At 51.9% G+C, this 22,464-nt stretch overlaps 1 protein-coding gene across 10 annotated transcripts in view; it reads right to left on the bottom strand.

The window, feature by feature from the left end:
* Positions 1-11,547: 11,547 nt before the first annotated feature.
* Positions 11,548-22,464, bottom strand: part of AGRN (agrin) — a 222,645-nt gene continuing 211,728 nt past the window's right edge. For 5 of the 10 annotated variants that reach the window (XM_037881185.2, XM_037881186.2, XM_037881187.2 and 2 more), the window contains 4 exons: positions 21,158-21,190; positions 19,324-19,548; positions 18,438-18,541; positions 11,548-14,829 (listed from right to left, as the gene is read on the bottom strand). In XM_037881185.2, coding sequence (XP_037737113.1) covers positions 14,672-14,829; positions 18,438-18,541; positions 19,324-19,548; positions 21,158-21,190 — 520 coding nt within the window. In that variant the 3' untranslated portion in view covers positions 11,548-14,671. The remainder of the gene's footprint in view (positions 14,830-18,437; positions 18,542-19,323; positions 19,549-21,157; positions 21,191-22,464) is intronic. The other 5 variants (XM_037881188.2, XM_037881189.2, XM_037881191.2 and 2 more) reach the window with 1 other exon arrangement.

Genomic DNA, 22,464 nt, shown 5'->3' with positions numbered 1-22,464 from the left:
CCCGAGCCACGCCCACTCTCGGGCCACATATGGACTGGGCACGCCCCCTGCCCGCATCCCCCTGGCCCCATTGGTCAAGGCTGCCAGGCTAGCCCCGCCTCCTCCAGCTGGAAGGTTAAACCACGTGTCAGCAGGGGGAAAGCCCTCCCTGTGACGAGAGGGAACCCCGCCCTCTGTTCCTCCGCCCCCTCCCCCCCGCTTGGCAACTGGCACCACCCATCAACAGAGGCAGGGCGGCCGCTGCGGCTCTTAAAGGGGCAGCGCACGCCCTGGGGGGGGGAGGCTGAGGCCAGTGGGTTTCAAACCCTTTTTTCTGGGGACCCAGTTGAAGAAAATTGTTGATGCCCAAGACCCAACGGAGCTGGGGATGAGGGGTTTGGGGTGTGGGAGGGGCTCAGGGCTGCGGCAGGGGTTTGGGGTGCGGGAGGAGGGTCAGGGCTCTGGGCTGGGGGTGCAGGCTCTGGGGTGGGGCCAGGGAGGAGGGGTTTGAGGTGCAGGAAGGTGTTCTGGATTTGGGGGAGCTCAGGGCTGGGGCAGGGGATTGGGGGCAGCAGGGGGGCGGGGCTCTGGGCTGGGGATGGGGATGAGGGGTTTGGGGTGCAGGAGGGGCTCCAGGTTTGTGGGGGCTCAGGGCTGGGGCAGAGGTGTGGGAGGGGGTCAGGGCTCTGGGCTGGGGCTGGGGATGAGGGGTTTGGGGTGCAGGAGGGGCTCCAGGGCACGGACTTGCCTCTGGCGGCTCAGTGGCGCAGCCAGGGTGCACCCCGGACTGCGCTGCACCCCGGAAGCGGCCAGCAGCGGGTCTGGCTCCTAGGTGGCAGGGCGCAAGTGGCTCTGCATGACTCTCACCCACAGGCACCGCCTTCCCCAGCTCCCATTGGCCAGGACACAATGCTTGGGGAGTGCGGAGCCAGTGTTCGGGGTGGGGGCAGTGCACAGAGCCCCGTAGCCCCCCTGCCTAGAAGCTGGACTGCTGCTGGCTGCTTCCAGGGCACAGCGCGGTGTCGGAAAAGTTAGGCACGAGCCTGCCTTAGCCAGGTAGCGCTGCCGCCGGGACTTTTAACATCCCGGTTGGCGGTGCTGACCAGAGCAAGGCGACCCGGCACCTTACATGCTGCCACCCAGTAGCGGGTTGTGACCCACGGATTGAAAGACACGGGCTTAGGCAGCTGGGCGTCAGGTTGGAAAGGCCGAGCCTGGTTGAAGAGGCAGGGCAGGAGCCCAGTGCTGAAGGGTGCACGCCCCACCAAGGGGATCACAGCCTGTGGTCCCCCTACGGCCGGGGCTGGGTCAGGGTGAGGTACGCCCAGGGGGATGGGGATGGAGGGTAGCTCTGTGGTTGTTCCCTAGAGTCCATGGACAGGCCTGCTGGAGCCTGCTCATTTTCCTTAGTCCCCCTGCCACAGAATGGTGTGAGCCCTAGTCCGCCCTAGTCCACTGCTGCATAAATAAAATTCCTGGGGCAGGGTGCGTGGCGTTTGTTCAAGCAACATCCTGGATTTGGTGCCTGGCCCTCTGGCTCAGTCATTCGAGGCCGTGCTTTGTCCTGTGGCTCCAGCCGCACAAGGCAGAAGATCAGAGATCACACGTTGAGATGCCAGTGTGTGGTCTTGTGATAGGCCTTCCTTTAATATAAGCTTTATCCTGTAATTTTCATACAACTGTCCTTTGTTTTCTTGACACGTTTAGGCAGGCGCTCGGAGCACAAGTTGACCTGCTGCTCAGGAGGAGAAAGGGACAGACCTGTCCTCTCTGGTCTGCTGCCCACTACAGGTACAAGGGCACTTCTTGTTCCCCTGTTGCCCCAGAACACAGTTTTCCACTTCCCTCCTCTACACCAGACTGCTGCTTTCCCAGAGGTGTCTGCATACTTTTCCCTACAGCCACTCTTGCAAGCAGCCCCCCTGAAGTGGGACTACTCACACCACTGAGGTAAGTAGGACGTGGTCCATATTTAGAAAAGGCTTTGAGATCCTTTTGGCTGAACTAATATGTTTAAGACATTAAAAAAAAATGCCTCTATTGAAAAACCAAGGAAATCTTCCTCCTCCTGCAACCTTGTCTACATTACCATGCCCCTGCTTTCTAAACTTTTATAATACATGTGTAATTGGCATTTACGACCTCTTTTCACAGGTTCTCAAAGTGCTTCCTACACATTAATTATGGCTCAATAATTTCCCAGCCAGGGAAAGCATTCCCACTGCTCTCCATAGCTTTCTGTGGCTTGCATGATCAATTGCTTAATGTATTCTGATGTGCTGTTTACCTTTCTCCACAGTTCAATACCTTTGTAGATTTTCTTCCCTCCACCATTGGATGAAGCTAACCTCATCTGCTCCCTAAAACTTAATTAAGAGGTGAGGACCGCCACCTCACCTTTCCTTGCTATGTTGTCATCTGATCTGCTTTAATTGCCCAGCATGAAAGTTAACATAAGGTTGCCACCTTTCAAAATAAATAAATAAAATAAAATGCAGCACACATAATTACTACATGGAACAGCAAACGTAGCTGGACTTCCCCCGATTGCCAGGAGTTTTCAAAGATAATGGCCAATGGCTCTGCAATCACATCCGCCAACTCCTTTAGCACTCTCGGGCGCAGCGCATCCGGCCCCATGGACTTGTGCTCGTCCAGCTTTTCTAAATAGTCCCGAACCACTTCTTTCTGCACAGAGGGCTGATCACCTCCTCCCCGTGCTGTGCTGCCCAGTGCAGTAGTCTGGGAGCTGACCTTGTTCGTGAAGACAGAGGCCAAAAAAGCACTGAGTACATTAGCTTTTTCCACATTCTCTTTCCTTTAATGAACTTAGGGTAAAGCAGCCCACCGTGCCTGTACAATACCAGGTAGGAAGAAAAAACCTGCCAGCTACACTAGTACAAAACCAAATAGATTGCATAAAGCTACCAGACATGTCAATATAATGCCAGACATTGTTAGGGGATGCTGTGAAGGCCAAAACTATAACGGGGTTCAAAAAAGAACTAGACAAATTCCTGGAGGACAGGCCCCCTCAATGGCTATTAGTCAAGATGGTCATGGAGGCAGCCCCCTGATCTAGGTGTCCCTAGCCCTTGTTTACCAGAAGCTGGGAGTGGAAGACAGGGGATGGATCGCTCAGTGATTGCCTGGTCTGTTCATTGCTTCTGAAGCACCTGGCATTGGCCACTGTCCGAAGACAGGATACTGGGATAGATGGACCAGTGCTCTGACCCAGTATGGCTGTTCTTATGTTCTTAAGAGGTAAGCCTATGAGCACTGGCCCACTTGGTCTTTAAAGTTGGTTATATTCCTTGTTTCGCCTTCTCTTTTGGAGAGAGAGAGAGTCTTTAAAAATATGAAGGGGCACATTGTGATCATCCCTGTGCCTACGCAGTGATATTAGAGAGAGGATCAGGCTTAGGTTTCAGAGGAACAACAACAACGACTACACTGCCTTGGTACATCTCTTAAATCGGCAGCCCCTCACCCTAGGTTCCCCCCCTTTGGGTTTCTGATGAAAGGAGCAAGCTGGTAATCAGGCTGGTTAGAAAAAGCAGAGGGTCACTGGAGGCCCATTCTGCCAGCCCACTGATTTACAAACCAGCCACTAGAGGGCAAGACAGTTACAAACCAATAACCCGTGAGTAGGTCTGGGAGAAGCTAATCCACAGCAGGAGTGCTACCACTTTGGTTAAATGAGGAACGCCTGGTACTATAGACCTGAAGGATGCAGGCTGGAGCATGTTTACGTTGCATCTTTCATCAGAAGGATCACACAGCATTCTGTGAAAGGTGGTAGGACAGCCAACCACTGCTTCAGAGCTGGGGTGGGGACAGACACGGGCAAACAGGGAAATAACGTGCGAGAACAGAGAAGGGGAAAAGAAAAGGCCGAAGTGATGAAATATGCAGGCCAACGTCCTTGCAGTCTAGTCAGAGAGAAGAATAGAAGGAATAGCCCCAAGAACTTAGGTGCCATGTGTGTGGGGAGGAGGACAGAGCTTTAAAAAATGTGAAGGACAATAGAACGGGATCTATGTTGTGTTATTCCTTGAATTCTGTACTAAGACACTGGATACGATCTACTGCCACGTCTCTTCCACCTGACAACCTTAGGGTCTGGATCCAGTGTCACGCTGAAGTCAATAAAATTGAATGCCTGTAAATGAGAGAAGAATCAGACCCACTTTCTCTTTCATGCAGGTCTGGCCATGTCAGCTTTAAGTAAAACCAATTGTGCCCCTGGAAAAGCAAAGCCAAGTCCTTGTAGCCTATAATTACCATGTGAAGGCTGATTGTGGAGCTGTATGCAATGAGTTTGGTGGAGCTCTGCAGTTTCTAGTTGTCCCCATCAGAAGCGCCACCAGCCCAACTGGTGCCCCTGCTAGCCCCAGCCAAATGGGCAAGGGTTGAGTGGGCCATGGAGGCCAAATGTCCCCTTAACCCCGAGATGTGTTTCACCTCCTCTTTCCCAGGGCAAAGGCGAAGTCCAATGAGTGGGACATTGGGCCAGATCCTCAGCTGGTGTCAATCAGCATCCGTGGAGCTAGGCTCCAGCTGGCCGATTGTGAGGACGCTTGTACAAATATTTGGCCATCTGTGGTGTAAATCCAGAGGACTTTAATGATTTACACCGCTTTATATGAGGGCAGAGTTTAGCCCAAAGAAAGTACTGGCCTCCGGCCCCTTTCCTGAGCATTGTGAGAAAACAAAGCCAGCTGTCTAAGGCAGAAAAAGCCAGAACATGACTGACCAACTCCCCTTCCCCCAGCCCTGGACCCGCTTGCCGTAGCACAAATAGCAGTTTTAGAACTATAATAAGACACACCGAATTCCACTTCTATTCGGGGAATACCCAGGGCCCTGGCAGCAGCCGCTAGCTCACTTTTCAGTGGGTAGGATGGCAGGGTTGCATCGTTTCGAACCCAGCTGTGAACCAGTGGATTTTATAACGTGTGATGAGACACAACAGACAAAAGAGCCACCACAAGAACCCTGCTGCTGGGTGCGCTAGCTCCTGGGAACACCTCGTAGCGCTCCATTGTGAGAGGCACAGCAATGGGTTCTCCTTGAGGCAGACATGGCCGGTAAAAATCCTGTCCGGGCTGAACGGAGACAAAGGAACCTTTCTGAACCCGCTTCAGCAGTTTGAGAGAGGAGTCTATCCCGACTAGAGAAAATTTCATGGGAGGGTTAACAAACGGAAAAAAAACCCGCTAGAAAGGATCTGACTCTCTTTTCCATCCTAGAGCTGGTTATAGTAACTGCTATCGAACGCCAGGACCAAATTGGACACCCGCCCCCCCTCTCCCCCGAAGCTAGTGGGGATGCACCCACTTCCATCAGCTGGGAATCTGGCCTCCCAGATTCTATCCAACCTCAGTCACTGCATTCCCCAGTATGTTACACCAGTGTGATCCAAGGCAGTGGAGAATCAGGCCCTTGGATGGTAAGATGTTTAATGCAGGGACTGCCCCTTGGTAGATGTTTGCCCAGTACTGTAGCCCAACGGGGCCCTCAGCCTGCTTGAGCCCTGCAGTATGAATGTTATATGATAATAACCACCGGGCTACATTTCTAGCCAAACCCCATTGACTTTATCCCCAGTAAATTCTAGCAGGTGTTAACCTAGACGAGTCCATGTTGTGGGCAGTGCTACTATCTCTGCTCCAGAGGTCCCCAGTTCAGATCCTACCCAGGATGGCTTCTTTGTTCCCTCCTTTTTCATTTGCCTCTGCTAATTCCAGGCCGGTCTCTTGAGGCAACTGCTCTGACGCATGCCAGGGAGGGATAGCGAGCCGCCACCGAGGGGGGAGCGGCTGTGATGATGCATGCCCAACATAACTGTATGGGAAGGGGGATTCAGCTCCTTCATCAGTAGCTGTGGAATTCATCATTCATGCCCAAGCCTGAAGGCATTTCCTGCTGCAGGCTCAGGACATGGTATATTTAGCTATAATACATACGTTCTCCTAGGCATTCGTATGGGGGCCGGGGAACAGACTGGTAAATGCCAACGTGCTAAAGGGCTGGGGTGCACATGCAGCAGGCATTGGGTTTATTAACAATCTAACACCTGCCAGAAAGCGTAACCGGGGCAGGGGGGATTTGCCTTACATTTGTAGAGTGCATTTCCATGCTGGAGAGTGCAAAGGCAAATAAACCAGGGGCCCAGTATGCTCCCATTGGCTTCAACAGGAGCGAGATCAGGCCCTTTGTGCTGCCGGAAGAGCACCACTGAAATGTGGCACCATCTGGGATTGAAGGGCAGCAGTCACCCCATAGAACACTGGTCAGCAGAGGAGAGAGGGAGAGTTTTGGCTAAGGGCAGCTGTATAAAATCCAATTCTTGTACAAAGTACCAGAGGAGCCTCATTGATGGCGTTGAGAGCCTGCGTTCTAGACTGTTACTAATCTTAGCAGCCACACACCCAAAGTTCTCTCTCCAAGAGCATGAAGGCCCCATTTGACCCTAAGATTCTAGGGGTTTAGGTAGAAGCCTGATCCTTAAACCACATTTCGATAAGGTCAGTCATCCAGAAGGATCCCAAAGCATTTCACGAACTGATCAAAGTGGTTTATAATCTCTCCCCAATCCATCTAGTCTCTCTCTCTCTCATTTCCCCTACTGGAGAAATGCAGCCACTTCTGGGCTGGCTGGCACAGAACCCCTGTTTAACAGCACACATCAATACTATGCAAATAAAGACCACCTACGTAACTGAAACTGCAGGGGCCTGGGATTTTAGTTTGGCAGAATGTAACCCCCCAACTGGATTTTTGCTAGACTCCATATTTAATACCACTCCCCCAGTTTCAAAAAGGGCACAAAATATCTAATGATGGTAAGGGGCCAGGATCGGACATTTACATCTCATCTGAAAGACAGCACCCCAAGCCTCACGGCGCTCCTGAAACCACGGTAGGGCATTGCTTTTGAACCACGTCAGGGAAGACAACACTACTGAGTTCCCATCATATCCAGAAGCAGTAACCTGGGCTTTCCTTGGGCCTTTCACGTCCAAGCGCTGAGCAGGTCCAGTGCTGCTTGAACTCAGGGGGTGAGAGACACTCCTTGGGAGGGCCAGCCTCGGCAGCTCGGCAGCTGAGATGCTCTGAAAATTCGATAACGCAGTGACCAGGCCAGATCCCAAGCCTGCTGAAGACACTGAACGTCAATCCATTGGCTTTGATGGGCTCCAGATCAGGCCCATGACGCATGCATACAAATGCCATTCTGCCTTCTCTTATTGTATTAACCGGTCAAAACTTTTTTCCTGGAATTTTGCTGTAGGGGAAAGAAATCAGCCCTGTGGCAGGGGCTAAGCTTTCACCAGCAGCAAACTTTTACAAGTGTGTTATAAATCCCGAAATGAGGGGTTTCCAATTACCCTTCATTACAGCAGCCCTGCGGCAGGCTCTCTACCTAGAGAATGAGGGATTGTTATGAGTCAACGTTATTTGTCGGGGCCGGGGCCCTGTTTCACTCACGCTGAAGCATTTCGTGCCCTGTCCTTCCCTAGCAAGAACACTTAGTCCTCAGAGCCCCTTTCCCAGCCGTAGACCTCCAGGCAATTTACCAAGATGGAGACATCTCATTATCTCTGGTTTTGCAGCCGGGGAAAGTGAAGCGCAGCAAGGCGAACTGACTAGCCGGGGGCCACAGAGCGAGTCAGTGACAGCGCAGAGAATAAACCTCAGGTCTCCCGCTTTCCAGCGCCATGCGCGCCTCACTGATACAGCATGCAAATGTGCCAGGCAGCACCGCTGAGACTTGTGGAGGGAGGAGAGAGCTGTTCCATAAATTACACATCTCTCCACTCCCATCTAGCCAGCCCCTCGCTGGGACCCTCTCCCATTCAGTAGGGGAACAGCAGGGTGATCATAACCACCCCAGGCTGAGTACCTGTGACAGAAAGCGTTACACGCACCTTCCATGCCTGACACCCTCCTCCTTGGAGCTTCCACCCACAGATTTCTCCCTTCCCTTGGAAGCCGAGGATTTTGGAGGTTAAATGGGGCTGGGTGGAAGCCGAGTGACATATGTTCCCCTCCCCCGCACTGAAATGCACTGGAGCAGGGGAGCCTTTTGGAGGGACAGAGCCGAAAGCCAGTAATTTTGTTTGCTATAGACCATTAAAATTAAAAAAGCACTCCTCCCTCAGCCCATAGGGTGCTCCCGGCTGAGCTATGCTGACCGGAGAGTGTGTGGGGTTAGCTTATGGGCTGGTAAGTCCAGGGCCCAGTTTTCCTCCCTTTTGCCTTCACTCCTGATTTATACCAGCGCAGGTGAGAAAAGGATCAGACCCTGTTTGGTTTGATTTGCAAAGGTGCCGAGTATCTGCGTCTCCCCCTGCAGTTAAAGGCCTGATTTTCAGAGATGACGAGCCCCCCGCTGCCGCCATGTGCGCCTGGCCTGGCAAACCAGCCTCCTTCCAGACCGGGTGTGACCTCCCAAAGCACGGGAAGGCCATTCCTCTGAATCGTGACTGCCGCCTGCTGCACACACCACCGTGTGCCCAGTCTGTCGTCCTCCAGCTGCTTTTCCAGTGCCTAGAGTGAAACACAGTCAGAGCCCCGCTTTTCATGCTGTGCCAGAAGACAGTGGCTTTTCTCCTGCTGCTTTGCGTCAGTGGCTTGAAGAGGTACTGATTTAGCAAGCTGCTGCCTGCTGCTGCATAATAGGGTCATTGTCAGGAAAACCCTGCACCAGAAGGTTGATCTTCAGCGAAACATAGGCCCAGGGGTGAGTTGTGCAACCCCTTTTGCTCTTAAAACACTAGCCCCATTGTTCCCCTGCCTTAGAATTCTCCGGTGTCTGGTTGCCCATTGAAAAGTTTACTTCCCACTGAGCCGAGGCAGACATGCTCGACCCCAATCCAGTGCTCATCATTGCAGGATGTCAAGAACATCTTTGATTTTAAATTCTAGTCACCTGCTGGTTAACAGAACATGCCCCCCGCCCCCACCCACTCCTTGCAGCTCAACTGAGCACTGGCTCCTGCATATGGAAGCATGAATAAGTCTCCACTTGCCATCTTTTTATGCAACAGCTGAGAATAACAGCCTTAAATAGGTTCCTAGGAGGTGAAAAGCCACCACGGCGAACACGTGCAAACTAAAGCCCAGATCTGCAAAGTATTGGGAGTTAGGCACCTGAAAGGCTTTGCCGCCAGCCACCTAGATCACGACCCGTACAGATATGGGTTGCAGTGCAGAACCACCAACCAATCATGTGCCTTTTGGGATTATCCCCTCACAGGATGGCACCTCAGCTCGCTGAGCATGAACGTCCAGGTGCTAATGCTGCCACTTTTGGGGACTTGTCCTGATACAAGTGATAAAGTAGCATCGTTTGGAGCTTTTGCCTTTTCCGGCTGGTGCAGCAGGGATGCGAGCTAGTGGATCATAGCTGGGGCTGGGCTAAGATTGGCACCTGTCCAGGTTTTCTCGGGTATGTCTCTTTTTCAAAGTAACTGTCATGGGAAGTCTGTCAGGGTGTTCACACTGCCAGCTGGCCAGTTTGATGGGCTCAGGCTCATCCCAGATGTCCCAGTGTTTTGTACCTCGGGGGAGGGTGAATTTGGAAGGTGTAACAGGACTCCGAGAGCCTGGAGAGAGTTTGGATGGGGTAGGTTGAGCACTTTGGCTCAGAGTGGAACGGTGGCTGAGAGATGGGTTTGCTTTTGGACTGTATCTGTATACAAATGAAGATGCAGTCTGCAGTGGTCTCCTGGCCCCAGCGGGACAGAGCAGGATCAAGGCTAAATCATATATTATTCTAGCCCCATTGCTGGAGGTTTTCAAGAACAGGTTGGACAAACACCTGGCAGGGATGAGCTAGGTCTATTTGGTCCTGCCTCAGTGCAGGGGGCTGGACCAGGTGACCTCTCGAGGTGCCTTCCAGCCCTACATCTCTATAATTCAGTATCCCCCAATCACTATGCTCGATTCATTAATTGGCAGATATGTACACCTATGATACAGGCAGGGCACAGGGAGGTGAGCGGCATTTTAGCTCAGTTCCACCCACAGACCCCAAACAACAAGAAATTTCTACTCGCAAGATCAACAGCGAAATAGGTTAACAATGCTGGCATTTTAAATGGCATCATTCAACCTCAGAGTTAACACAGCCATGAGATGAAAGGGGCACTTCACACCTCTCCTAGCTATTGCTTCAGGTTATGTGTTTGCAGACTCAAAGACAGTACACAGCTTAGTCCCACCCCTGCAGATAAAGACACATGCCATTTCTTGCTTTAAAAATGCCAGTAAGGCAATGCAGGTCTGGTTCTAGGCAGAGGCACTGGGAAGGTCAGTGGTTTAATATTAATTCCTAAAATGTTCGTACATTTTTTCTTAAAAGGCCTTTCCTACCCTCCACAATTCAGTGTTAGAATCTAGCCCCAGCTTGCAATTTTTAAACTGCCAGATTTATTGTTCCAAGACTTTGCCGTTAGGTAGAAAGATGTTCGGGAGGATACTTGTAAAAATGGCGCCATGTCGAGTGAATACGTAACCAGCCACACCGGATTACAGATAGGTATAAAAACAAAACCAACAGGATACTGAGGAGCAAAGGCCAAATTTTTAGTGGTTAAAATTCCTGGGTTGTTAAACAGTTTGCGTCACAAACTTAACTTTTTAATTAGTTTCTCTCCATTTTTCTTAAAAATAAAGAGGGAAACACAACTAGAAGATTAAAATACGTCAATCATACCATACGTCTGCCCAGTACTTGCATAAAATCTCAGACTTGGCTGAGCCTTCCAGGAGCTACCACAATGTAACTGTTAAAACACAAGCTCTGGGCCTGCTCCAAAGCCCGCTGGAAGTAAAAGGAATGACTCCCATGATTACTGTAGTGCAGTAGCACCTAGGAGCCCGTCATGGACCACAATTCCATCGTGCTAGGGGCTGTACAAACGTAGAACAGGGAGCCCCTGCCTCAAAGAGCTTACAATCTAACACTGCCCTTGACCTCAGTATAGCTTTGGACAAGGCTCAAGCTAATCCTGGTGGATACTTACAGGTCTCCAAACTGTGTATTTCACGTAGCACTTACCTCTTCAGTGTAGACACTCACTACAGCGACGGGAGGGGTTCTCCCATTGCTATAGTTAATTAATGAAGCCTATGGAAGAATTCTTCATCGACCTAGCGCTGTCTACGCCGGGGGTTAGGTCGGCTTAGCTACATCTCTCGGGGGGTGGATTTTTCACACCCCTGCGGGACAGCTATGCCAAGGTACATTTTCAGTGTTGACCAGCCCATAGTTTTGGGCCAGAGAAGTAAGACGCACCAAAGACTAGGACAGCAGCACATCTTCTGAGACAGGGAATGATGGGCAAAGTTCACTGGAATTAAGACTCTGCCTTTTGTTGTACATGGTATGTAATACATGAGGGTACGGTCTTGGCTTGCAAAATGACTGTCCCAGAAGGGTCTTGTACCAATGACTTGAGATTGACACTCGCCAGACCAGCTCCTCAGCTGGTGAAGTGAGTGTAGGTGGAAGGCAGACGCGAGCCCCAGAGAGACAAAGCAACGGCCCCTTTTAAACATATTTAATCGTTTTCAAACTTTATTTCATGGTGATTGACGAAAGACACAAGTTAGTAATGGTTATATCATGCTGCTCCTCTACTGTGCATTGCCCTTCAGAATTCATACAGCAGTTCACAATCGTCATTAATTTACCCTAAAAATGAAGCCACGTGGACAGACAAATTGTAAAAAAATAGCCAACCAAAAAAAAAAAAAGTTGAAAAAAAAATTCAAAACTCAATGTCTTTTTGTACACAGGAGTTCTAAATGCTGTTGAAAATAAAGCCGAAGTTAAGTGCACGGCCTCTAGGGAGCGCTGCTGAATCTGATGTTGGGTCAAGAAGCTTGACCACAAGGACACAATGTTTTGTTTTAAGGCATTTCCAAGCCCCAGCAAAAGCAGACAGTGCATTATTTTGCAGTGACCTTGGCTTCATTTTAGTGGCATTCTGGGAAATTAGCAGCTTCCTGTCTGCGCACCCCTCTCCCTCTCCCTCAGGTTGGAATCATCAGCCCTTAATTGCAGCTTAGGAGGTTGCACTGTCCAGCTAAAATACAGCAGGAGAGTTTTGCATTTCCGCCTTGCCAGTCCTAGTTAGCCTCTGGCGACCTACACCATGTGCTTAAAGTCCAGCAGTCAGTTTGCTTTACGACACAATCACATTACTCTCCAACAGGACCCACAATCTATTTACAGTCGCCACTTAAAATGCCGTATTGCCACACACAAGAAAACACTGGAATCTCCATTGTAGCTCTCAGAAGGCCATGACCCCCACTGAGTCACTAACCACTCTGGATCTTTTTCGGGACAGTAGGTGTAGATTTCCACCGGGAGAAATACATCTATGTTTTGCCTGCTGGGACATGAAACAAGGACTGGTCGGGCGGGATGGAGTTTTTTATTTCTTTAAGCGGGATCAGGTAAATAAAGCTAGGCAGGGAAAAGAAGAAACACATCAGGCAAGGAATATCAAACAACCCCCCCGCCTCTTCCCCACCCCAAAAGAAAGGGAATCACAAGCCCAAGGCATGGCATCTTTTGAGGCCTGGGACACTTTCTAGGCCAGGCGTCCCTGGTGCGACTTGGTCTGACTTTAGAAGTAGAACCCTTGCTTTAGAAGGGGGGGAAAAAAGTGGTTTTAAAAGGTATGTCGGTTGCCTTCGCTTCACCTGCCTTCAGATCTCACCCCACAAAAAGCAGTTGGGTTTCCTGGCTCAGAGTTCAGCCCAGAGAAATGTTATTTTCTTGAGGGGAAGGAGCACCAGCAGGCAGGCCAGAAAACTGCCAAATGGTGGCACCTTTTGCTACAACCTTATATCACTTTATAAGAGGCAGGATCTTGCAAATTCATGCCCCCTGCTCCATAAAATGTGCTTTACACACAGTAAAGCAAAACCCGCCTAGCTCGGGAGGGGGGGGAAAGGAGACGTACTCTATTAGAGAGCATTGGTGAGTCCTTCCCACAGACAATGAAACTGAACACAGCAGGTCTAGGGTGAAAAATCGGGACACTTTTTCTTCCAGGGGAGGGGGAAATAGTTGTGTATATAAGACAAAGCCCCTTATATCGTGATTGTCCAGATAATATCGGGACGGCTGGTCACCCTAAGCAGGCCAGTCTTTTTCAGCATCTTGGTCCTTTTTTCTTAACCAGCCTTGGGGGCTTTTTTCCCTTAACAAGAGAATCGGTGTTTGCATACAATGCGTACATGTAAATCGACACACACACACACTGGGTTCGGGGCTGGCGTTACAGTATTTGCATCGTAGCAAATTTTTACAAGGAATGATTTGCATTGTGGAAAATAAAAATAGCTTTAAAAAAAACCAAAAAACCCTACAACCCTGTCTCTTGCCTGTACAGTAAGGGCCAAATCTTGTTCCCCATTGAAGTTATGGTTTGTATCATGGTTGTGTCTATGGGCATTGGCCAGGATTGGGTCCCCCGTTGTGCTGGCTGTTGTACAAACATGAAGTCAATGGCCAAACACCCATTAGCTTTCAAGGCGTGTAAGCAGAAATCCTTAGGACAGCTGGTCCAAAACCATCGTCTCTGTAAATAGAGGACAGGCTGGAAAAGGGAAGTGTGCTTCACATGGATTACAGAGGAAAAGGGCCCTTAGCCTGTGCCCTCAAATCTTGTTGACCTTAACAGGAGATTGGGGATGGGTGACCCTCGATGGATCAAGCCCCGGACATCCAACATACTTTGCAGCGTTCTCACTGGCACAAGAGAGGGCATGTTTTGGTAAACAGCAAAGACTCTTGGAAAGCGCAGCGAGGCCAAGTGGGCAGTTGGGACATGTCTGGATAAAAATAAAGCCTGGAAATAGGTTTCCCAGCTGCTTCTGCACGCATCCAGGAGGAGATTAACACGTAAAGAAGCTGCTGCCCCTCCTCAGCCAAACTGATAAAAAAAAACAAAACAAATTTGAGTCCAGTGAGTCGTCAAGGAGGCACGAGCCAACCACAGAGCGGAGCTTTCCAACCTGCTACGAGCTGAGCTTGGTCCATCTTCCAGCAAGCAGCGTTCCCTGACAGAGCATCCCAGAGAAAACCACATGAGATCCTCCCACACTGCCATTATTGACAGAGAGGAAAGAAGGGTAGATCTTGGCCCAAATGCAACATGGTGTTCCCCTCCCCCGAATGACTGCTTCTCCGCTCAGCCAGGAATGAAGGAAGCGGAGCGTGGGGGACAGCCTGAGATCAGAAAGCAAGGGTTCCCCGAAGGCCGCAGGTCTGGCCAGCGCTGCGATCCTCGTTTTTCTCCCCCTCGTGGGCATGAACAAGAGCCAACAAAAAATAAAAATAAAATAAGGCGGGGGGCGGGGGAAAGGCTTCAAGTATTAATGACATTTACAATGAAGGAGGCTACGTGGGTTTGTTCCTCAGTCACTTCCTGGAGACTTGGTTCAGGGCTTGTTCTATGTGGCTGCTGCTCGAGCAAAGTCCGACCGATGTGGCTACACTGCAACCGAACAAATAACCAACCGAAAAAACAACAACAGGTGTTTCCTCCCCCTTTCTCCCTCATCCCCCCCCAAAATATAAAAAGCAATAAGTTTACAAAAATAGAAAATAATTACAGCAAGAGGCAGGAGGGGGAAGGGGAAGGAAGGGCTCCTGGGGGGTTTATTTGGCTGAGCAGTGTAATATCGTCTGGTTGTTTAAAGCATCCTCCACCAGGTGCAGTTCTTGGCGGTCGACTATCACGTCCCTTATGCAGCCAGTAAAGCCGGTGCTGTAGGCCTTGGGCAGTTTGTGAGCCACGCCGAGCTTCTCTATTCCCCCTGCAAGAGATGGGATGGAAAGATCATGTAGGGGCACAGAGGATGCGCCCGTCTGTCTAGAGCAGCTGCACAGGAAAGTGACTTTCTCCATCCTGGCACTTGTGCAATGCTGCCTGCGGTGCTGAACAGCTGGGATTCCTTCCTGACCCCTCAGCAAGGAGTAGTTGATGCCATGAAGCTTAAGAGTTAAGTACTAGAGCGGACTGAAAGGTTTCACCTGAAAAGTTTTCCTGGCTGGTTTTGTCAAAACTGAATTTGTTTGCAAGTCAATGTCAAGTCCGGGGAAAAAATTAGTTTTTCCTGGAGGGGATTTTTTAAACGAAAACTTACATTTCATATCAGCAGTTAGACTTCAAATATTGTTTTGTTTCTTTTTTGTTTGAAGGTGAGAATGCAGTGAAATGGCATTTTAAGTGGAAACAAAATTAATCATGTTGCAGTGTTGATTCAAAACAAAACCTGACAGGTTCAGTGGGAAAACACTTTTTCTTTTCTTTTTTTTTAAACCAGAATTTCTTGTGAGAAAGGTTTTGGTTTGCCAACCAGCTCTGTTGATGGCCCTTCTCTTAACTCCCATGGTGACAAACGATAGAGGGGATACAGCCACCGCATCGTTAAAGGCGGCATCGTCCATTAGGAAACCCTCCTATAACTTTGGCATGGGAAATTGACTAGAGTCGAAAATGGCACCACTTCCCCCTAATGGCGGATGTGTCTGCAAAGGCTGGAGAGAATGTGTCACCTTGCTTCTTTGCCACAGATCATCAAAAAACACTACTTGTTGACCATTTCCATTTATCTGAAGACCTCCCCTTACAACCTGAGCACCCCGTAATCCTTAACGTATTGACCCCTCAACACCCCTGTGAGGGGCAATTATAATCGTTTGACAGATGGGGAACCGAGATACGGAGAGGCTAAGGGACTTGCCCAAACACTGTGGTGGAACAGAGAACTGAACACAGGTCTCCTGAGTCTGACGCTAGCACACTAACGAGGGGAGCTAACGGCTCACTGCTGCGTCTCCAAGCTGAGAGCGCTTGCACTGGCTGTATCTGAAGACCATCGGGTGGAATTAGGCAGGGTTAATAGTATTTGTTGTGGGTCATTTTGGACCCTGTCCTGCCCCCGCAGATGTGAACAAACAGTTCTGAGGTCAGTCCTGCTGTCACCCACGTCAATAGGCATTTTTGCCGTGGGTTTCAGTGGGGGCAGGATCGGAAACAACGAGCCAAATGTCACAACTCCACTGGATTTGACACCGGCAGAGAATTTGGCCCCACAGGTGTATATGCCTGTAGGTTATCTTCTCTTGACAGGCTGCATCTTGATAAGGATACATGGATATTTGTAGCAGGGTCGCTGCCTCCAGAGCACCACCCCCCTTGGCATGGGGTGGCCCTGCAGCATCCCTGCCTCAGTTTCCCTTTCTTCTGGGCTCCTCAATCAACGGCTCACAAGCTTTTTCTCTTGGCCAGTAATACTCTCTGCTTTATTATCGCAGGCCATTCAAAATGGAGCCCTCAAAGTCCAGAGTCCAGATATTTATCCGCCCATGTTCTTCAGCAAGCCCCACACGCCTGGAGCCTTTCCCAGCTTTGGCAGACCGCTCCCAGCCCCATCTAGCTGGAGTCTTCTCTCCCCTCATATCACAGGGTTTCCTGCAGGAGCCTTCTGCTGCCTGCAGCCCCCAGGCCTCTCCTCCTCTCTTGTTGTCCAGGGTTTTCCCTGACTTATCCCACAGGCCTGCTTGAGGCACAGGACCCATTTCCCCGCCTGGGGAGGAAAGCGGAATATGGAGCCTTCTGTCCTTTAACAGGCCGGTCACCCTGCGCCCATGCTTCTATACCCAACAGAGCTCTTCTGTCAGCAGTAAGTGCTTTCAGAGTTGGGAACCAGGATTCCAGCCCCAGAATAGCACTATTTTTAGATCACCTCTATGTTCACAGCCCTGTATGGGCAGCGGCGAATTAATCCTTGTGACACCGCCGGGAGGTAGGAGAGCAAGCAGGATTCCCATTTTATAGCTGGAGAACCGAGATGGAAAGGCGAAGGGACTTGCCCAAGGCTCCACAATGAGTGAGGGGCAGACTGGACATTAGAACTCAAGACCTCCTGACTCCCAACCCAGTGCTAATTCCTCCAGACCTCACTGCCTTCTGTCTCTGCCTTTTATAACGGGGTGGAGAAGAGCCTCTCCATAGGTAGGTTTGTCACCACATCGCATTATAAGGCTGATTTGTTTGCATTACGGGCATGAGACAGAGGGAGAGAAAGAGGACCCCCGGCAGTGAGGCTCAGAGCCCAGATCAGCAGACTCGGGCTTGTGTTGTGGGGCTACAACAGTAGTGTAGATGTTCCGGCTGAAGCCAGGGCTCTGAAATCTGGTGATGGGGGCAGGGCCTCGGAGCCCAGGCTCCAACCCAAAATGTCCACACTGCTGTTTTTAGCCCCACGAGCCCGAGTCAGGAGACCTGGGCTCTAAGACGCACTGCCGTGGGGTTTTTTGGCTGTGTAGACGTACCCTGAGAGAGAGCGCATGCGTGTGTGTGTGTGTGTAACTGTCGTGTCTTCACACTCCTGGGGCTGAGCGTCCCAGCCACCGAGGTTGCTGTCTGAGGAGCTTGATTAAACTGATTACGAACGCGTGGCGACTCAGGCCCTGATTCTGCAAGTAAACTAAGCATGTGCAGAACTTTACGCACATGAGTCGCCCCCGGACATCAATGGGACCACTCACATGCTTGATGTTATACGTGGGCTTAAAAACCTCGCTGAATTGGAGCCTCCCAGACTTTGAAAGGACACCCCTGGGCAGTGCCCAGTTCTGTCTCTCCCTCTCTCTGCCCAGCGTAATCACATTCCGCCCTCCCCAACTGGAACGGCAGGGCGTTCTGATACTGATGCGTGCATGAGACCGTTTTCAATGGCAGAAGTAGTGAACTGTTTTTAAGAAAGAAGCCCTTATTTGAAATCGGGACGCAGTTCTCTGTCAGCGAAGCTGCCGGAGGAAAAAGCACAGGGCCAGAGAGTATTTCCATCATCGACTTCCCACTTGGACATGACTACACTGACATTTCTGGCACATGTGGGGAAACCAACTTTTCCTGCTGCCTTCCCCACCAGGATGCTGCCTTGCTGTATGGAGAATGTTCCTTTAACAGGCACTGCAAGGGGCCTGCCACAGATTCCGCAGGAGGAGTGGGGCATAGGTGGGAACGGACGCTTGGTTTTAAGGGGTAGGCACGCACTAGGCGAACCCACAGTGCTGCCTTTACAATTTCTGTACTTGGTTAGACCAGCTGTCAAAGGAGGTTAATGCTGATCCACTTGTGTCCAGTCCTTTGAGATTTACAGAGGAAAACATGCTATCCCTTGAACTGTACAGCCGTGCCTATGGCACAAAGCAGCCATCACCTTCTACGGCGCTGTGGCCCATCACACAGATTTACGCCAGGGCTGATATTTTCACACAATTCGGGGATTTAGGACTCAGTTCCCATTGGGGTTAATGGGAAGTGAGTGTCTAACCCTCCTTGGGGGTTTTGAGACTCTCCGCTCCGGGACACAGAAGGGAATTTCATTATTTCTTCCCGTGTACAACTTACCCAGCCAAAGGGCTCCGTCGGTGTCTAGCTGAGTTGCTCCAAGAGGGGAAGAACCAGTTATGGGGGCTTCGTTGCCAACCTGCAAGGAGCCGTCTCTGTGTACTCTGGTCCCAGAAAAGAGAGAGGGATGCTCAGTAAAGGGGCCTGGAGCAGCGGTCTGCCTTAGCCTGACTAGGGAAGCTGCAGATGGCTCCACCACCGTGCATCAGCTCCCTGCCCTTTGTGCTGTCTCTGGACCCCTGCAGGCCTCGATTTCTCCTGCCAGGACTGGCATCGCAATCTGCAGCCAGCACTCCTGCACTATCCCCTGCAGCGACTCCTCCTGGGAGAGGCTGGTACGACAAGCAAGGTGAGCTCTCTCCTTCAGCCTCCCTTTTGGGGGGGGGTGGAGGGGGGTCCTGCTGCAAGCTGATGTCCCAGGCAAAGCTCTTCCAACAGCCCCTGCCTCCTAATACTCCCTCCAGACTCATCAGCAGAAACCACTGGCATTCCAGCCATGCGAGCAGCTCACCACTCCCCTCATCACCAATATAAATAAAACCCATGGGAGGCCCAACACGAACAGAATTCCAAGCCCTTAGCCAGCTAAAATAAAAGGCATGGACCGGGAGTACTTCCTTGAGCCTGCCCCTTTCGCATTTCCTAGAATCTAGGGCAGGCAAGTCAAGGCATGCACCCCTCCAACGCCACATTGGCCGAATACCACTCCTCTATTATTATCTGTAGGGCTCAGTGACCCATGGAGACCGTGGGGCCTGGCTCCAAGGCCATGACTCAGGTGCCCGAGACCTGACCCAGCCCAGCTCATGCCCAGCTGTGAGCACACTGTCTGCAACCCTGCCAGCCCTTATGCCCCTTCGCCGCCTGCCTCCCCGAACCGTCTCACCTGTACGCTTTGATTTGGATCCACTGGTTCGTGTTCACTGGCACCGTGGAACGCAGGACAACCGGCTTGGAGCCAAGGTCGTAGGTCATCTGCACGTAACCGTCCACTATGGCCAGGGCGATGTAGTCGGACCGCTCCAGCCCCTTCCCACTCCACAGGATCAGACCCTGGGTGGCTTCCGTCTTGATGCTCAGTTCAAAGTGGTTCTCCTGCAAGGCCTTCTCGCTGCACCGAGGGGCCGAGTGGGGGAAGGGAAGACAGGCCTGAGTCAGGAAGGGGGCTACTGAAGCAATGGGCAGCCCCCCACTCGGGCTGAGAGGCAGGTGGCCAGCCTGCCAAAGCAGTATGCTCCTCTGCTTCCAGGCAGGTCGCTGCTCTGGCTGGTTTCCCCCGCCTAGCCTCTGGAATAGGCACGGGGAGCGTGGGTGGATGTGTGGCGGGTTATACACCTATCTGCAGGTCGTGATGGATCTCAGACACAGGCAATTCACAAGGCCTGATGTGCTGTTTGCAAAATGGGATGAGAGGAGAGGCAGGGGCTGAAGCAGCCCGGTTCGGCCCCACCTTGGCCCCTGCAAAAGGTCCGAGGCTCACAAGCCTTGCCTGGGGTTTGGGCTGGTATGCAGGCCCTGGAGAATGGTGGGGAGGGGGGCTGGGCAGGCCCCAATTCTGCTCTCGAACACGGCTTCACGCACAGCAGCCTTTGAGCCGGGCGAGTTCAGTACAAAGGAGGCTCCGTCAGCTGGACTAGAAGTGCCCTGGGGAGGAGTCAGCTGGGGCTGGTGCCATTTTGCCCTCCACCAGCAAGTTCCCTGGGACTGGCCAGAGGAGACATCAATCAGCCTGCTGGGGCCACACACGACACCTCTGCCCCCTCACCCCCACAGCCCCAGGGTTGTCCTCTGCCCAGCCCACTGGCCTGACTCACAGGACGCCAGCAGGGAGCAGCGATGGAGTGGCCCTGTGTCAGAGTGCCTTCTTGAGCATCCAGAAATAGCACCAAAGGGTTAATGGTGAGACCATCAGGCTTCTCCAATGTCACTGAACCCCCGCAGTGACTCGGACTGACACCCACCCCGTGTGGCACGACTCCAGGGAAGAGAGGCATGATGGGAACTGGGGTGGGGTAAGGCTGCACTTTGCACCTGGGGCAACAGAGACAGTCTCCTCCTAAAACCAGTGCATTACTGGGACCAGACTATCCCCCATCAGAATCCACATCTCCACTCGGTCACTCCTGGGCAGGGATACAATACCCCGGCCCAATTCCTGCCCCTGGCTACAGCACTGGGTGACTGGCCACGTTGCCACTGGGGTTACAGGGGGCTATAAATGCTGGGTTTCCCCCTCTGTTCTCCCAGGAGGCTGCCGCTGACGCGTGTGCACACAGAACACCAGACAAAACAGAGAGCCGCAGGGAGAGCATTTTATTCCCAAGGGACACTGCAGCCAAAGAGCCAGATGGCAGCTCTGGGTGAAGCCCGCATCACCAGCGATATGACCCAGCCTCCCCACTAAGCTGTGGGCATTTGCTCTATCAAGCGCTTGCTTGGTGGGTGAGTTACTGTTGAAAGGCAGATCCAGAGCGGGTAAATGACTTGCTCCAGGCCACAGAGCTGTAGCCCCATCTCCTGAGTCCTCGTTCTGTGCTGTATGGGCTCCCCCCCCCCCCGGCCTCCCTTTATTTCAGGCTCTCGCAGGCTGCGAACCATTGTCCCTTATCAATAAAAAGCCAAGCATTCAGACACCACGACAGACAGAGAGGCCAACGAAGCAGCAAGACCAGAGCACACGAGGCACGAGACACAAGAGCCGAAGCCTGGCGGAGACTCACCTGTGGTCCAGGGCATAGTCCAGTGCTTCGGGACTTAGAAGCAGGAAGAAAGGGGAGGCATGCCATAAGCGCCAGAGGAGAAAAAAGAAAACCACCCGCCTGGCTCACAGAAGGCCCTGGGTGCGGTGCATGGCTCTGCCTGGCTCAGGGCAGCTTCTCACCCTGAGCATAAAGCCTGGGGAACGGTCTCTAGAGGGAACTGAAGTGGGGAATCAAACGTCCTTTGGGGCTGCCTGAGTTTCCTGACACCCCCGGGGTGAACTCTCAGGACTCGGATAAGCAGGGACACGGCACGATCCCTGCATATCTGACCCACGCAGGAACGCGGAGCCCACTGAATGTTCAGCCTTCACTTTCACTAGAGCTTTGCTGTGGATACTCTAAAGGCAGCCTGCGAAGGGGGGGAGGACACGTGGCGAGGTACTATTTCAAGGCAGGACCAGAGAGGGTGCTGCAAGGGTTCTGCTAATTACACAGCTGCTTTTGCTACTGGTACGTATTTGCATCAAGAAACCCCTCCGAGATTCAAGCTGTCCAATCCAGACTGCCTGACACAGGGCAAGAGAGGGTTTGCCCGGCTCAGGGGATGGGCAATAGGAGATGGAGCCTTTTGCCTCGAGCTCTGCAGTTAGCATCCAGCCCAGAGTGGCTGCAGATTCCACCCAATAGGCCTTCAGTGGTGGATCTTGGTACGGTTTGTCAAAGACAGGTGTCTGCATCAGCAAGATCGGACCCCTTGGTGGCTGTCTGATGAGCGGCCAAGGCCTGAATGGCTGTGGAGCAAACTCTGGGTCAGGGCTGGGACACTTTGGCAGCGCTGCGTGGGGGAAATCCCATACGACAGCTGTCCTGCTCACATGAGGGGCCAGTCTCAGGGTCTAGCACTAAAATCAGCTCCAACAAGTAAAAAATAAAAAAAGTCAAGGGCAGTTCATGCCCCGCACGACACAGCAAGGCAACTGTCTCATTAGCAACAGCTCCGCATGGCCAGCACACCTCCAACCTTTACATACGGAGGCAGAAGAATCTGGTTTCTAGCCATTAGCCCTGATGGGCAACTCTGCAGAGCAAGCCCCGAGTGGTGCCAGCTTGTGCCTACTGCCAAATCCCAGCTGGAGAAGCTTTAAGCTCCACTGCCGGTTGGATGCCCAGATGAGTGGGCACTGGCTGGCACCACTGTGGAACAACTCCCCAAGTGAGCCGGGAAGCAGTGACCCTTTCTCATTTCCTGGCAGCGCACCGAGAGGGAGCAGGGCGGAGAGGGAGCAGCGTTCCACCACCCTACGAGTGTGCCTGGCTCCTCCTGG

Source organism: Chelonia mydas, chromosome 18, assembly GCF_015237465.2.
Source record: "Chelonia mydas isolate rCheMyd1 chromosome 18, rCheMyd1.pri.v2, whole genome shotgun sequence".
Lineage (NCBI taxonomy): Eukaryota > Metazoa > Chordata > Testudines > Cheloniidae > Chelonia > Chelonia mydas.
Note: the sequence above shows the minus strand (reverse complement) of the source record. Positions and strands in the feature narration are given on the sequence as shown.